This window comes from Ranitomeya variabilis, chromosome 3, assembly GCF_051348905.1.
Source record: "Ranitomeya variabilis isolate aRanVar5 chromosome 3, aRanVar5.hap1, whole genome shotgun sequence".
Taxonomy (NCBI): Eukaryota; Metazoa; Chordata; class Amphibia; order Anura; family Dendrobatidae; genus Ranitomeya; species Ranitomeya variabilis.
Window position 1 is genome coordinate 618,196,217 of NC_135234.1, and position 17,770 is coordinate 618,213,986.

At 40.6% G+C, this 17,770-nt stretch overlaps 1 protein-coding gene and 1 long non-coding RNA gene across 3 annotated transcripts in view; one reads left to right on the forward strand and one right to left on the reverse strand.

Annotated features, from left to right (window-relative positions):
• LRCH1 (leucine rich repeats and calponin homology domain containing 1) overlaps positions 1 to 13,053 on the forward strand; it is a 326,296-nt gene extending 313,243 nt beyond the window's left edge. For both annotated transcript variants that reach the window (XM_077297384.1, XM_077297387.1), the window contains one exon: positions 10,365 to 13,053. In XM_077297384.1, the coding sequence (XP_077153499.1) occupies positions 10,365 to 10,478 (114 nt within the window). In that variant the 3' untranslated portion in view covers positions 10,479 to 13,053. The remainder of the gene's footprint in view (positions 1 to 10,364) is intronic.
• Positions 1 to 14,012, reverse strand: part of LOC143816690 (uncharacterized) — a 142,495-nt gene extending 128,483 nt beyond the window's left edge. Inside the window, exon 1 of the long non-coding RNA XR_013223979.1 lies at positions 13,384 to 14,012. This is a non-coding gene — a long non-coding RNA (uncharacterized LOC143816690). The remainder of the gene's footprint in view (positions 1 to 13,383) is intronic.
• Positions 14,013 to 17,770: the final 3,758 nt, after the last annotated feature.

Below are 17,770 nucleotides of genomic sequence, written 5' to 3' on the forward strand. Positions count from 1 at the left end.
AAGATGTCATCAGAAGGCTGGGTCTGCAGTCACAGCCCCACAGTGTCTATCGCCTCTACCAAAACAGGATGTCATCAGAGGGTGGTGCTGCAGTCAGCACAGTTTCTTGCATCACTGCCCTCTGAAGATGTCCTGTATCTGTGGCGCTGATATAAGCCGTGGAAGAAATTTCACTGTGGGAGAAGGACAGTGTCCACTTCTGTCACCGTAGTTCCTAACTGTGAAACAAAACATCATCAGGGAGTGGTGATTGAAGCAGAATGACTGAGTGACAGCAGTGCTGCCTCACAGCTGCTATCACCACCCTGAAATGATTCATCATTAAGGGGTCAGTGGTGGTGTCACTCGCCTTGCTTCAATCACAGAAAGAAAATGCTGCTGGCGCCATAGATTGAGGACATCTTCAGAGGGCATCTAAAAAGAAACTGTGGTATTTGACCACAGCACCACCCCCTTATGACATCCTGTTCCAGAAAGGGTGACAGTCTGTGCAGGGAGTTGAGTGCAGCCCCAGCATCCTGTGACATCCTGTTTGAGAATCTTCTCAAATGATATGTCACAGGAAGTGAAGTTAAAAAATGCACATTTAGGGATTAGATAGGGAGAAGTGTAATGCATTTTATAATAAAGCAAATGACAAAACTGCGTATAGTGTATAAATAGATATTCATGATATTTTAGGTATCGGACGACCCCTTTAAAGCTTGTCTCTACCTAAACGCTCAGATCATGGAAAAGAAGCCAAGCTGTGGCTTGGCCGTCCTCATTCTTTATTTCATATGTATGTCTTCCTGCCATAATTAGAACTTTGTAAATACTTCACATTTTAATGTCATTTCAAAATTAATTTCTAGGAAAAATGTTTACTGTAATTACAACTGTCTACTAATGCAACCACCCATGTGTAGATTAACGCAACTGGCAATATGGATTCAGAAAATTACTAATGACTGTTCCTATCTCTGAATTATGTTCTGTAACAGTCTTATCTTTCTTGTACACACTTCATTGATGGCAAGCTAATTAACAGGGTTTAATCGATAAAGCATGGCCCATCAATTACCCATGTGCAGTCAGTGATTATACCTAAATCAACTCTAAAATGAGTGTAAGGATCGATAAAAGGTTATCAACTTGAATTATTTTATTATTTAAAAAGAACAACAATCAAACACAAACTTGTAATGTTACTCTTCTGTCATAGCTTCCATTCTTAAAGGCGTATTCCCATCACAAAATCCTATCTCAATATGTAGTAGACATAATGATATTAGCAAATACTTCCAATTAGAAATGTAGTAAAAAAATATGTATTCGCTATGTCTCTTTTCTCATGTGCAGGCATTTTAGGACCTTAGGTATCCATGGTTACGACCACTAGCAACTAGCTAATGAACTGTCTCTTTATCAGTGGACATAACCATGAATACCCAAGGTCTTGTAATAGGATCTTGGAGATGTGGAGATGGGAATACTCCTTTAGAATGGAACTCTGACCAGTATGTCATACTGATACAGTGGCTTTCAAAAAGTATTCACCCCCTTGGCTTTTTACCTATTTTGTTATATTACAAACTGTGTTTAAATATTTTTGTAATCCGATTTCTATGTGATGCATCATCACTAAATTGTCTAAGTTGGTGAAATGTAAAAATATAGGCATAAATTAAATTTATGGGATCAAATAACTAAAAAATGGCATTTGCATATGTATTCACCCCTTTTGTGATGAAGCCCCTAAAAATTTCTGATTCAAGCAATTACCTTCATAAGTCACATTCTCAGTGAAAGAAAGTCCACCTGTGTGCAATCTAAGTGTCACATGGTCTGTCAGTATACACACTCCTTTTCTGAAAGGCCACAGAGGTTGCAACACCATAAAGCAAAAGGCACCACTAACCAAACACCATGAAGACCAAGGAGATCTCAAAACAAGCCAGGGACAAAGTTGCTGAGAAGTACAAGTCAGGGTTGGGTTATAAAAAAATCCCAATCTGATAATCCTCAGGAGCACCATCAAATCCATTATCATCAAATGGAAAGAACATGGTGCCATAACAAACCTGCCAAGAGAGGGCCGCCCACCAAAACTCTCAGCCCGGGCAAGTCAGGCATTAATAAGAGAGGCAAGACAGAGACACAAGGTAACCCTGAAGGAGCTGCAGAGTTCCCAAGCAGAGACTGGAGTATATGTCCATACGACCACAATAAGCCATAAATGTGGCTTTTATGGAAGAGTGGGCAGAAAAAACCTTTACTTGCACAAAAAAATTGTAATACTTGTTTTGAGTTTGCCAAAAGATTTGGGAGATTCCCCAAGTGAATGGAGGAAGGTGCTGTGGTAAGATCAGACCAAAATTAAACTTTTTGGCTACCAAGGTAAATACTATGTCTGATATCAAACCAACACAGCTCACCACCCCAAGAACACCATCCCCACAGTGAAACATTGTGGTGGCAGCATCATGCTGTGGGGATGTTTTTCGGCTGCAGGAACAGGGAAAATGGTCCAAGTCGAGGGGAAGATGGTGCGAAATACAGAGATATTCTTGAGCAAAGCCCGTTTCGGTCTGTCAATGATTTGAGACTGGGACGGAGGTTCACCTTCCAACAAGACAATGACTCAAAGCATACTGCTAAGGCAACACTCGAGTGGTTTAAGGAGAAATGTGTAAATGTTTTGGAGTGGCATAGTCAAAGTCCTGACCTTAATCCAATTGAGAATCTGTGGTTAGATTTAAAGATTACTGTTCACCAGAGGAAATCATCTGACTTGAAGGAGCTGGAGCAGTTTTGCCTTGAATAATGGGCAAAAATCCCAGTGGCAACATGTGGAAAGCTCATAGAGACTTAACTAAAGCGACTTGCAGCTGTAATTACTGAAAAACGAGTCTCTACAAAGTACTGACTTTAGAGGAGTGATTAGTTATTCACACTTAAATTTTCAGTTATTTTGTCCTATTTGTTGTTTGCAATTTTTTTCACAATAAAAAGAAAACCAAATGTTCAGAGTTGTAGGCATGTTCTTCACATAAACTGATGCAAACGCTCAACAAAAACAGTGAAATTCCAGGTTGTGAGGCAGCCAAAAATGGCAAGGGGGTGAATACTTTTGCAAGCCACCGTAATAACCAGGAGGTTTATCAGTTAATTTCTGGCTATATGCACACCATGAGTATTTGGTGAGTTTTTGATGTTACAGATTTTCTGCAGTATTTCTGGACCTATTAGGCCATGTTCACACTTCGCGGTTTTTACCGCGGATCCGCGGCGATTTTGATGCTGCGGGTCCGCAGCAGTTTCCATAGCGTTTACATTAACATGTAAACCCTATGGAAACCGCAGTGCACATGCTGCGGGAAAAACCGCGCAGAGACGCAGCGGTTTACAACCCGCAGCATGTCACTTCTTTGTGCAGAATCGCAGCGATTCTGCACCCATAGAAATGCATTGAACCGCTTACTTCCCGCATGGGGCTGTGCCCACGATGCGGGAAGTAAGCGGATAATGTGCGGTTGCTACCCGGGGTGGAAGAGAGGAGACTCTCCTCCAGGCCCTGGGAAGCATAAATAGTGTAAAAAAAAAAAGAATTAAAATAAAAAATGATGCTATACTCACCTCTCAGCGCTGCACGCGGCCGTCCGGTCTGGTTGCTGTGCGAACAGGACCTGCGGTGACGTCGCGGTCACATGACCGTGATGACGCCGCGGTCACATGACCGTGACGTCACGAAGGTCCTTCTCGGTACAGCATCTTTGGAACCGGAGCGCCGCGTGCAGCGCCAAGGAGATCCGGACATCGGAGGGTGAGTATAACCAATTTTTATTATTTTTACTATTACTATTGATGCTGCATATGCAGCATCAATAGTATAGGAGTAAACCCGCAGCGGAAACCGCAAAACAAACCGCGATAAATCTGCAGGGATAACCGCAGCGGTTTTGCCCTGCAGATATATCAATTCCGCTGCGGGAGAACCCGCAGAGCACACCGCAAAGTGTGCACATAGCCTAACAGTGTCATGTAAAAGTTTCGGCACACCTGGACAAAATTTAACATGAAATTATCTCTAAAAGGGCTAAAGTTAAAGATGAAACGTTTCCTTTGTGTTTCTGGCAAAAATATATACAGCTCTGGCAGAAATTAAGAGACCACTGCAAAATTTTCCGTTTCTCTGATTTTTCTCTTTATAGGTATATTTTTGTGTAAAATGTAAATTGTTCTTTTAGTCTATAAACTTCTGACAACATGTCTCCGAATTTCCAAACAATAATTTTCCAATATTAATCTAACCTCTTTTTCTCATCTTTTAGGATACATCTGGGGCTTATCTACAGCATTACAGAACGCTGTAGATAAGCTCCTGATGCTGGTGGGTTTAGCTCACCTTCGATTTTGGGGGTGACAGGTTCCCTTTAAAAAAGGACATTCAAAAATTGGGGGAGATTTACAAGGAGTGGACTGCTGCTGGAGTCATTGCTTCAAGAGCCACCACACACAGACGTAGCCAGGACATGGACTACAAGTGTCGCATTCCTTGTGTCAAGCCACTCATAACCAATAGACAACACCAGAAGCGTCTTACCTGGGCCAAGGAGAAAAAGAACTGGACTGTTGCTCAGTTGTCCAAGGTGTTTTCAGATGAAAGTAAATGTTGCATTTCATTTGGAAATCAAGGTCCCAGAGTCTGGAGGAAGAGTGGAGAGGCCACAATCCAAGCTGCTGGAGGTCTAGTGTGAAGTATCCACAATCAGTGATGGTTTCGGGAGCCATGTCATCTGCTGGTGTAGGTCCACTGTGTTTTATCAAGACCTAAGACAGCACAGCCATCTACCAGGAAATTTTAGAGCACTGAGAAAGCAAGCACGCGAAACACGTCAGGGGCTCTCAGGGGGGTTGCAGTGGTCTGGACTCACTATGACTAGGCTATTGTATGGGTGTTATGTATTGCTGCAACATTGACACATGGATACCTTTTATTGGTATTTATATTGATTCCCATTGTGTGCTATCCATGTGCACTTAAGATTTCTACCAACCCAACTTTCCCAGGTCCCATTATTTTTTGACCCTACACCCATCCCCTGCCTACCTTCATGTCTCCTCAACTCATATATACTGTGCTCATCTTCATTTTGTCTTATCTGTTTTTATTGTGAATTTGCCAATAAATATTACTTGTTATTTATTAAGTGTGTCTTGTTGCTACTCTGTTTTTTCTTAAGTGTTTGATCGGAGTACTCTGTTGTGAATTCTGCTCTTGGGCTCCCTCCGGTGGTTGTTGGTGGTAGTGCAGTTGTCTTGGGGTTGTAATCCGGGCAGGTGTTTCTGCTGATTGCAGCTCTATTAGGTATTTAGGTGTGCAGGATCCATGAGTCCATGCCAGTTGTCCATTGTACTTGGAGGGATTGCATCTCTCTCTGGCTCCTCATGCCCTGCTGCCAATTCAGCTAAGATAAGTGTCTGTTCTTTTGTCTCTGTGCACACATGCAGTGTGCATTGCAATTCAGTGCAATTCATTGTGTTTTTGTCCAGCTTAGACTTTGTTTGGATTTTTCAGTCATGCTGGATTCTCAGGAGATGCAGATATACTTTCTATGTCTTTAGTTAGATGTAGAATATTTGTATTATCTGCTGTGGATATTTTTAGGATTTTAATACTGACCGCTTAGAATTCTGTCCTATCCTTTTCTATTTAGCTAGAAGTGCCTCTTTTGCTAAATCCTGTTTTTCTGCCTGTGTGTGTTTTTCCTCTTATACTCACAGTCAATATTTGTGGGGGGCTGCCTATCCTTTGGGGTTCTGCTCTGAGGCAAGATAGAATTCCCATTTCCATCTATAGGGGTATTTAGTCCTCCGGCTGTGTCGAGGTGTCTAGAACTTGTTAGGTACATCCCACGGCTACTTCTAGTTGCGGTGTTAGTTTAGGGTTTGCGGTCAGTACAGGTACCACCTACTCCTGAGAAAGTCTCTCATGCGGCTCCAAGGTCACCGGATCATAACAGTACTCCACTGTGCTTATATCTTGCTTATACTGTGGGAGAGCTTGATATTAATATGTTCTTGGCCCATTATATGAATTGCGTTTTCTGATTATTCATTTAGTAACAATATTGAAGCTGAATATAACGTAACACAAAGACAATGTGAACAGAGCCTTATTGAAGCTTTACGTGACCACATTGCAGCTGTAATTTCTTGTCACTATTAGACTAGGTTCACATAAGCATATGCAAAATCGTCCATTTTACGTCTGAAAAAAACCCTCACTTTTTCATCCATGTTGTTATCAGTATGCGGTGTCCATGTCTTACATCGGTATGCAGTCCCCATGCCCATTTTGTATCTTCATGTATATTGATCCAACCAGTAACCATGAGTGGAGAAAAAGTTTTGGTGTTATCATTCATATTCTCTGAAAAAAGGCCAAGAAAGCAAAAATTCTGCCGGGGTATGTAAACTTTTGAGCACAACTGTATCTGTTTGTTATATGAACAATTTAATAAAGGAAAAATACAGTTTCCTTTCTTTATAATTGTAATGTATCCGTGAATAACGCGTGACATATGGATGGTAACCTGCATGTGATCTGTTTTTCACACCCCCAATTGACTTACAATGAGGAACATCTGGAATATGGATCAAAGTAGTACATTCAAATTTTACATGCAGACCATTGGTCCGTGTGTAAAACCGTTCATGTACCACATTAACTTGTATTGGTCCTTGTGATGTCCGATCAGTTTTGCACATGGATGTTTAATTTGTTCGTCTGAACGAGAACTTACTGCCACAATGTCCGGTTTGAGTGCCAGACTAGTGACCTGAATTATCATCATCGGCATTGTGGTAGTTATACCCCTGTTTGAAGCTTCGCTTATACGGCTACTCTGCGGAATTGAAAAAAATATCAGACTGAAATCAATTGGTTATTAACAGAAGCTTGTCTCTATACTTTTCTGGGAAAAAACACAGAACAAATATAAAAGATAATGCCAGTATAACTAATGCATTATTACTTAAGTTTCAATAAGTTATGTTAAAGCACCACTCCAGTGCTTCTAATCTAAGTTCCCTGACCCTAGTTTTATAACTCCCCCACCCACTGTCTTCACCTGTCAGCGCTGCTCCTGTCAGTCTACTCCAGATTGTGACCTACTGGATCACTACATTGTTTGCTGGACGAGCTAGAGGTCACTTTTCAGTGTAAGTCTATGAGAACTTTGTTCTGGCTCTACAGACCTATATTGAGAGCTTGTGACCGATATATCTGACGTCCGGTCTCAAGCTACGGTCACAAGTCAGCACCGTGAGACCGGAGTGGAGCCAATAGAAATTAAAGATGGCAGCTGGTAAGTGTCCTAGGGTCAGGGACCTTAGATTAATAGCACCAATCCAGCACGGAAAAAAAAATTATCCTGAAGTGGTGCTTTAAAAAATAAAGCACAAATACATGATACATATACACATGCAATCATCTCTAGTGAATTCATTGTAATTAGTGGACTGCAGAAGTAGCAATGGCCTAGAAATGAAAAGAACCTTGACCACAAGGCATGTTAATTCACCGACCACAAGTGATATTATTGGACATTTACTCCAAGTGCCACCACTGACCACTCTACATGTTAATCTGACCCCATAAACCTCTCAGTATTATATATATGCTCGAACGAGTTGTTCAATGCATTGTAGTATCATGTGAGAAATGTACAGAATGTTTGTTTGGCCATCATATTTTATATATTTGGGCCTAATTTACCAGATCTAAGGCGCTTTTCATATGGAAGTTACTACAAATGGTAGTTTTTCCGTTAATCTAGATTTAGATGTAATTAGTATTCTCACCCAGGCGTTGGAGGTTTTGTGCACAGGGAGATGGGCTGAACTTTGCTTATTGCTCAGTGTCTTATTTTGCTTAAAACCTCCTGAGCCTCCTCTTTTGCATGGAAAATATCGCTTTTGAATCTTCTCTTGCCACTGTCCTTATTGCTAAAAACTGACAAAATAAAAGTTACCCGCAAAATGTATTTTCTGCGGTAATGTATTTGCTTGCAGATTGAACTGCTTCTGTCTTAATGTAAAGGAAATCAGTTCTCTGTGATGTAACCTATTGTTGGGTTTCAATAACAGCCAATCTAAACAAGCAGTTCTGCAGTTTAAAGGGAATCTGTCACCACATTTTAGGCCTATAAGCTAAGGCCACCGCCATCAGGGGCTTATCTACAGCATTCTGTAATGCTGTAGATAAGCCCCCGATATAACCTGAAAGACAAACATGTTAAATTATACTCACCCAGGGGCGTTCCAGATTCGGTCCGGTCCAATGGGCGTCGCGGTCCGGGCCCGGCACCTCCTATCTTCATACGATGACGTCCTCTTCTTTGCTTCCTGCCGTGGGTCCTGCGCAGGAGTACTTTGTCTGCCCTGTTGAGGGCAGAGCAAAATACTGCAGTGCACAGGCACCAGGCCTCTCTGACCTTTCCCGGCACCTGCGCACTGCAGTACTCTACCCTCAACAGGGCAGATAAAGTACGCCTGCGCAGGAGCCGCGACAGGAAGCAAAGAAGAGGACGTCATCGTATGAAGATAGGAGGCGCCGGACCCGGACTGCAACGCCCATCGGACCGCAGCGGGACCGCCCCTGGGTGAGTATAATCTAACTTGTTTTTCTTATCTTTCAGGTTACATCGGGGCTTATCTATAGCATTACAGAATGATGTAGATAAGCCCCTGATGGCGGTGGCCTTAGCTTATAGGCCTAAAATGGGGTGACAGATTCCCTTTAAAGTATGAGAGTGGGACATATGAGCAGCTCTGTGGATGTCCCTAAATATACCTTGCCTAAAAATGCATCCTAATAGAAATTGTTGAAGCTGGTAACAAACAGGTAGTAAAATGCAAAAATGAAACACCTACAATGGATCAAATAATGACAATAAAGGGCCTGATTCATCAAAGCTTTTACACCAATATTCTGGAATAAACAGCTTTGAAAAATCGCCCCATTTTGGTGCAACTCGAGGCTGTGCTAAAATTTTGCAACTTTTAGCGTTCTCACACAGTTTTTACTTAGCTCCGATAAGGAGGGTAGAGATGGGGCGGGAGGTGGGTGTGCCAATTGCCACTTGTCAAATTCATGACAAGTGGCAGCATTCATTAGTGTTGATGAGCGAATATACTCGTTACTCGAGATTTCCCGAGCACGCTCAGGGGTCCTCCGAGTATTTTTTTTAGTGCTCGGAGATTTAGTTTTTATTGCCACAGCTGAATGATTTACATCTATTAGCCAGCATAAGTACATGTGGGGGTTCCCTAGCAACCAGGCAATCCCCACATGTACCTATGGTGGCTAACAGATGTAAAACATTCAGCTGCGGCAATAAAAACTAAATCTCTGAGCACTAAAAAATACTCGGAGGTCACCCGAGCATGCTCGGGAAATCTCGCGTAACGAGTATATTCGCTCATCACTATTCATTATACCACAGATCTTATTCCTGCAGAGACTGAAGTAAGATTTGTGACATGGTGCACATACAGCTGTTTAGCATTCTCACACCGTTTTTACTTAGCTCCGATAAGGAGGGTTGAGATGGAGCGGGAGGTGGGTGTGCCAATCGCCACTTGTCAAATTCATGACAAGTGGCAGCATTCGTTATACCACAGATCTTATTCCTGCAGACATTGGAGTAGGATTTGTGACGTGGTGCACATACAGGTGTACTCCACTTGTCCAACGCTCCTAATTCATGAAGAGATGTACACTTCTTCATGAATCAGGAGCGCTTGACTCCAACACACTTTCTCATCGAGACCACCCATAATCTTTATTTAATACATAGTGAAATGGACATGGACAAGTTAAAGTACAATCGCCACCAAAAAATATCTTTAGAACTATACAAATGACACAAATAACTGTAATAAGTTGTGTAAGTGTGATTAAACACTAGTAAATTGCATGGGGTAATTAGGCTGAATAATTATATAGAAGTAGAATAACAATAAAATGTGGAGTGCACTAAATAAATACGGTAATATGAAAAAACAGTTCTTAATAAAGGTATCAAACAATAAAGTGCCAGATAGGAATATGATGCCTAAAAACATAGCTGCCAGCACTAGTCATAGAAAGATTGCCGTATCAGATTGTAGGCGACATAAGGAGTATAAATAATTATGTAAAGCCTCCATGGGCGCTGTGTGTCCTCCACCTCACTCTCCAACATGCGTTTCGCAAACTCTTCCTCTGGGAGTGAAATATACCTGCACAACTAATGGCTACTAGGATGTCTATATTTAAAGGGAAAATTATGAAGAGTAAATGACTTACTGTGTCCATGCTGCATTTTTTTTTGCAGGAGAAACTTTGTTTACCACATCACATTCTAGAAGAAAAGGGCCTGGTGAAAGTGAGCGCCACCGTTCAAGCACTGGTAGATGTAACCACAACCAAGCAAGCCTTATTTCTATGAAACGACTGCATCTTGTTCCATCTGACTATAAGATCATGTTTTCTAATGGCTCTCCAAGGAGAAAAATGGCGGAAAAAATCAACGTTGCCTCGGAATCTCCTCTAAGGAGATGGAAAGCAGCAGCCAATCACATTCCACAAAGAGGGAGCAAAAAGCGAAATTTGCACAGAAAGGTTAAAGTCTACATAAACTATATATTCAGCCCCTACTTACTACATATCAGTAAATGCCTTTACTTCTATCACAGTAAATGACTGGAGCAGAACAGCAAACACCGTTCTGTGCGCTGATTACAGGTGTTCGGAGGAACAGGACGGCTTTGCTGGATCTGTCCACTTCAGGTCAAGTTGCACTGTATTTATTTCTATAGCACTAGCCATCATTTGTAACCCCAAACACTAACTGCTGCTTTTATTCTGAACATTTGGAACGAAAGGTCCGGACATGATGTACATTTTGTTAAAATGTCTTAGCGCTCACTGGATTGTTATGTAATGTAATACTAAGTATATAATGTAATGGTAGGAACGGATTGTCCTAAGTAATTAGTATACTCCTGAATAGGAACTGTGCCCGAGTCCCTGACTCGGACGCATCACCAGTACAGCTCCTAACATTAATCCGGTGGATGCAACTAAACAAGTTATTGTAAAATATTGTATTTTTATTTGATTTTTTACTGTTTTGATTTAAACATTAAAGTGCCCTTTACCTGCTGATGGATGTTCAGCGACTAGAGTAATGAGCACAATGGCTAGAAACCTCAAGTTAGGCTACAGATAAGCCGGTCTCCCAGTTATGTTGTGATGGCTGACTGTCAGGATCTACAGTTACGTATTTCATTTTACGTCTACGTTTCCTATACACCTATGAATAGAACAGTTGGACTATACCCGAACATTTGCTCGTGGTGTTACAGCAAGCCTGGCTAATACCAAACGCTTAGGTTACATATGTCACTAGCCAAACTGACATTTAGTGTACTATCTGCAAAACTTATCACTGTTATCCATGTGCCAAATATGAGTTGCTGGGTCTTTATTATAACAATATGAATGCAGTGCTATATCACAATAAGTCGCACAATCACACTATCTAGAGGCTCCTACAGAATTGTAAAATTAGCAAAGTCTAAAAAAAAAGCAATTTGCTAGATATTAAAAATTCTCTCCATTCTAAAAAATGAGGGCTTACTAATTTCACTGTTCATTGCTCTTTGTCTAGATTACTGTACATTTGTAGTGTTTAATAGCCTTTCCAATTGAGCCTCTGAGCGCTGCTCTGAAGCTGGCCAGACGCCTGGAGCACAAGGTTCACTACCAACCCGACCAGCGTCAGTGTCTCTGCTCTCCTCTGATTTTGCAGAAGGAAGGCTGACTCTTTACGTTTGGACCAGAGGCTCGAACGGTCAATTAAGCAGGAGCACAGCGCCCCCAGCAGGCCAGGAGGCAGGGGAGTGATGCGCATCTGCAAAGAAGATGAAACAACCCCTTTAAAAAGGAAGGTTGTTCAAAAAATAGAAATAGCAAATGAGGCTCAGTTGCAATAGTAGAGGTAGACTATGGACAAGAGTGGCACAGTATCTGATTATATGAAGTCATCGACTCCTTTACATTGAAACGCTGCATAGTCACCAGTTATTGATGCCGTCTTTTAATAGTAACTGCATTGGGATAAAACAGGGTTGTCTGGTTGAAATTGATAAGTCAGCAGTCACTCTGTGTGCCTGCAGACGTATGAATCCCCCTAGAGCACGCCCTGAGAGGAGTCACCCGTGTCTGAATTTAGAAGCACAAAAACCATGTACAGTGATTTCTTGTCTTGTGTAGTAGCTCCACTTCAAGAGGTACCTTACAGGACATACACACGTGTACAAAATTGTTGGTACCGTCTGTTAAAGTAAGAAAAGCCCACAATGGTCACTGAAATAACTTGAAACTGAAAAGTAATTTTTAATATAAATTTACTGTAAATCAACTAATGAAAATAAGACGTTGCTTTAGAATTGTGATTCAACAGAAAAGAAAAAAAAAATTGACCTGGACAAAAATGATGGTGACTCTAGAAAAGATTGAAAATGTGTCTGTATTTGTAAAAACATCTGTATTTCGGGGCTACCTAATTAACAATTTCCTAGGGCGGTGTTAATTAAAGCATATTCTAATATAAGACACTAGCGCTCAAAAAATGGGAATAGGATTAGCTGGATGCTGCCGATAGGCCAAACGGGCCTTGTGTGACAACCGACATGGTAATAAATAGCTGGATAATCAAATACTATCACACCAGACCGCTAAGGAGGGGGATAGAATGCATAGACTTACAACCTAAATAAAATAGAATAGAAATGCATGTTAGAATATATAATATTAGCATAAAGAAATAAATGAATAAAAGTTTGCTTAAGACCTTGAAATATGAACAAGAAGGCAATTGTATTAATGTATACTGGTAACAAACACCTGTGCAGACAGGGCAATAAAATGTGCATTAGATAAGTAATAGTGATGAGCGAGTGTACTCGTTGCTCGGGTGCTCTCTGAGTATTTGTAAGTGCTCGGAGATTTGGTTTTTGTTGACGCAGCTGCATGATTTACGGCTGCTAGCCAGCCTGAGTACATGTGGGGGTTGCCTGGTTACTAGGGAATCCCCACATGTATTCAAGCTGTCTATCAGCCATAAATCATGCAGCTGAGGCAACGAAAACTAAATCTCCGAGCAGTTACAAATACTCAGAGACCACCCGAGCAACGAGTACACTCACTCATCACTAGTAAGTAATGCTAGCAATAGTCCCCAGAAAAATAGTCAGTGATCTCTGGATGTTGGGGAGTGGCAGACTTAGTCATCTAAAATGGAAACCCCGCTATAATTTAATAAGAAACAAATAATAAAAAAGTCATACTGTGTGCAGGGATTGAATCCTCATCATCTGAGGGAGGATAGGAGGGTGTCGGTGTCTTCAGTGCTCCTGATAGGCCAGGCAGTGCAGCGTGACGCTGAAAGGCTTACTTGAGAGTGATGGAGCCAGGGCGCTCCGACCGGTAGTGTCCCTAGTAACCACGTGGCTGAAAGAGTCAGTTAGGTAAAGTACGGAGTCCTGCAGAGTCAAATTGTCAAAACCTATGCATTTCGGGGACATAATGGTCCCTCTTCGTCGGGGCATGCTGGTTTGGGGCCGCAGGAGGAATTTTAAAACTGGTGACTCCGCCCCCTCCCCCAATTGCTGCAACAGATCAAGGGAGAACACAGTAGGATTTCTCATTATGAGTGAGTGGCTTGGATAGTAGGGATATATAAATGCAAATATATATATATATATAATTATAGTGTATATGTGTGCACTAGTGAGGAGTGAATGTGCTCGGATAAGGTGTTATGTGCCATGCTTAAGTCCCCAGAGTTGCATGTCTCAGCTCAGGGCTGATAGATATATATCTAATTAAAATGCAGGAGGAATTTGGATATTATAAGGTAGGAATAAAACTTTCTATCCATTTGTAAAAACATCTGTATTTCGGGGCTATCTAACAATTCCCTAAGACAGTGTTAATTAAGGTATATCATTAACACTAGTGCTCACAATTAATAAAAAGTAACAACAACAACAACAAAAATTATCTTTGTGGCCCATACTAATTAGAGCCCACTTGATATATCTGAAACCACTTTAAAAAAAGGAAGATGCAGTGTGGTTAGATGTTATGGAGAATGAGGGCAGTGTTCTTGTTGAGCACTTTTGATATGGCTAATTGTCATAAATCGCCCCTCTTCCCTGAATTATTACAAAGACAGCCCAGCAAGTAAAATAATCATTTCCTTTTATTCCAAACCCTGGCCAACAGTCCTCCATAGAGTTGGAGCATGACAATGGGAGACTTACCTTTTTACATATGGAATTAGTGCTGTGTAAGAGCTTGTCACCCAGTAAACATGATGCTCCTTTTTTTTGGCAGAGATCCAATGTGCCAGTCTCTGGTGATGTCTCAGTGCACTTGGATTGCTTCTTCTGAGTGCATGGTCACTACCCAGTGCACTTCCAGCCTGATTTGCATATGACTGTTAAACTAGATTTCTTATGTAACAGGTTACAGCATAAACACATTTTTCAATAGTTGAGGCTACATACTACTTGCTTATGGTAGTGTGCTGAAACTAAGTAGAATCTCCTATCATGCCAAACGATTATATGTCCTTAAATCTAAACTTGATCAAGCTGCAACTCTAGTAATGCAATATTCAGATACTATAAGCCGAAGTGACTTCCAGTAACACAAGCCCTCTGTAAGGATTGCAGAAACCATCAAGTGCAGTGTTTAAAAGGACTTGAAGATTACAATAAAACATTGTATTTTGATCTATACAAATAAGGTTATATGAAATGGCCTGAAATAGCTGACACTTATTGTTCATGCTGTGAACAGAAGAATAGAAAAAGAGCAACTTGTGAATAGTAGTATATAGGCTGAAAACAGTATATACTAAATTAATAGTAGAAATCAAACATAGTTATAAAATGGATTGAAAATGTTGTCCGGTTTGAATATATTCAAAACGAACACATCCAGCCCAAGGACGGCAGTGCTTCCCAGGACTCACATCCAAAGACGATATTTTCAAATTTTTTCTTTTTTATTAATTGATAAGAGAAGATACAATGCATTTCGGATACAGAATATAACCTTCTTCAGGTATCATAAAAACACAATACAATTCCTCTATCAATTCCAGATCGGAGAGCATCGACATCTGGCACCCCTATAATACGCTCTTTGCTCCGACAGGCGCCAGATGTAAACACTTGGAATATAGCTATAGTTTGCTGCTCTGTTCAAAGTGAAGCAACCACTGCCCGTTACTGCAGAGTAGTTCCTATCAAAAGAATAGTAGCTGTTCTGCAGCACCTGGCAGCGGCCACTACAAACTGAACAGAGCAGAAAACTACAGCTCAATTCAAAGTGTTTATATCCTGCAGTCCCACACCAATCTGATATTCCTAGGCAGGGAGTTCAGCGCTTACACGTTTTTACTAATCGAGCTCGTTAGTGGATGTCTGATGTTGGCCAAATCTTTGGATATTGCCAGCTTCAGTGCCATTGCGATGCTGCAGAGACAAAGATGCCTCTGCTTGCAGCATCAGAGAACGCACAGTTTGGGCCAGCAGCTTGTCGATGTCACAATCAAGCATTCAGGGTAGCAATGCAGGGTCTCAAAGAATACTACTTTGTAAAAACACTAATGCTCCGGATAAGTGATGTGCCAACCCCTTTATTTTATTATGTAACTTCTCAGTTTGCACCAGTGAATGTTAAATTTCACATGTATTTATATTAAGACAAAAAGCCCCATATGAAGAATAATCTGAGAAGAGGAACACTAAACCTAGGGATGACGAATAAAAGAAATGATAGTAAAAGTAAATGAGACAAATCTATTGGTTTCTTGTATAAATGTTGCAGTGAACCCACAGGTTCATTTCCTGCTGATCGAGCTGTTTTCGGCTTGTGAAGGGCTGATGGGATGGGGATAAGTGAAGGGAAAGGAGCTTAATCTTTGTATCCTACTGGATACGGCCTGATATAAAATGAAGAAGGGAAGCATAGCTGATCTCCTGTTACACATAGAAAACATTTCTTTATATATTTTTTCTATTTTAATTGTGATGTAAGCCAAAATAGGATAAAAGCAAAGGAGCACTTATGTTTAAGGTGCATTTACATTAGCAGATCAGCGTGAACAAGGCATCATTTCCAGTTAACCATGCAATGTAATCAGGCTGCCAATCACCCGATGAACAAGCAAAATAATCATCGTTCTCAGCAGTATATTGTACTGAATAAACTGGAGTGTGTGGCTGGGAACATGGACAAACTACTGTATGTGCACAGAATGATCTATTACACTGGTCAACGCAATTTTTCTGGCAAAAGGTTTTAAAACATATTTTAAGTAAATTTTGGCTGCTGATTACGAATATGAACTCCGTTTTTGGCTATCACATCAGGATTTCGAGATATTTTAAATTTTTGATGAAAATTACTCCTAATGTTTTATGATAAAAACACATAATTTTCGGTACTACATTTTGTATATTTTTAATCAAGGAATAACAAAGATTACAAAGTTTATGTACAGCAAATCAAATATACTTACAGAATTAAACTACAAAATATAAAAACATACAGTATATATGTCGCACAGATGAATGACAAATGGCAGTTAAGTGAACTTTCTTTTCTTGGCTGATCTGTGATGTACAACTTCTGGGTTGTCTCTCATCAAGCTCCAGCAATAGTCAGCCATCATATGTGAGTTACACCGACCTTGATAACGTTCTTCCATTGTTTTAATGTCCTGATGAAAACGCTCCCCTTGTTCCTCGCTCACATACCCAAGGTTCTCTGGAAAAAAGTCCAAATGGCTGTGTAAATAGTGAATCTTGATACTCATTCTACATCCAAGATTTCGCAGACTCATTAGTAGCTTTTCCACAATCTCTTTATAGTTGTCTGCTTTCTTATTCCCTAGAAAATTCTGCACCACATTACAAAATGCATTCCAAGCTCTTTCTTCTGTCTCATTCATTGATGTAATAAAATTTGGGTCTCTCATAAGTGTTCTTATTTGAGGTCCATCAAATATTCCAGCCTTTTTCTTCTCTTCACTAAGACCAGGAAAAGTTGAACATATACAGTTAAAGCATTCTCCACTGTGATTGAGAGCTTTGACGAACTGCTTCATCAATCCAAGTTTTATGTGTAAGGGAGGAAAGACCATGTCCTTCCTATCAACTAGAGGATCATGGATGACATTCTTATCGCCAGATGCCAAACTCTGTCGCTGAGGCCATTCAGTTTTCACCCAATGCTCTGCTGTAGCTCTACTGTCCCAGTAGCACAGAAAACAAGGGTGTTTTGCGTACCCTCCTTGCAGACCCAAAAGAAAGTTAACCATTTTCAAATCAACACAAATTAACCACCCAAATTAAACTAAATTTACCTTAGTGAACCGTATAAACCGGCACTTTTCATACACTACTTATATTTATCATGAAATTCATGAAAATGGGCTATATACCTATAGCGCAAAAACGTGATGTGATAGAGAAATTATAAGATCAGATTTAAATTCAGCACCCTCAAATTAGTCTAAAACTGTTCTTAAAATCCATGCCAGAATTTTTTTATTTTTTTTTGTAGACCAGTGTTATTGACCGCTCGAGCACATTGGAAGCACCTAGGCTATTAAATTACCTCCAATTGGCAACCGTTTAACCCAACTGCAGTTGTCTA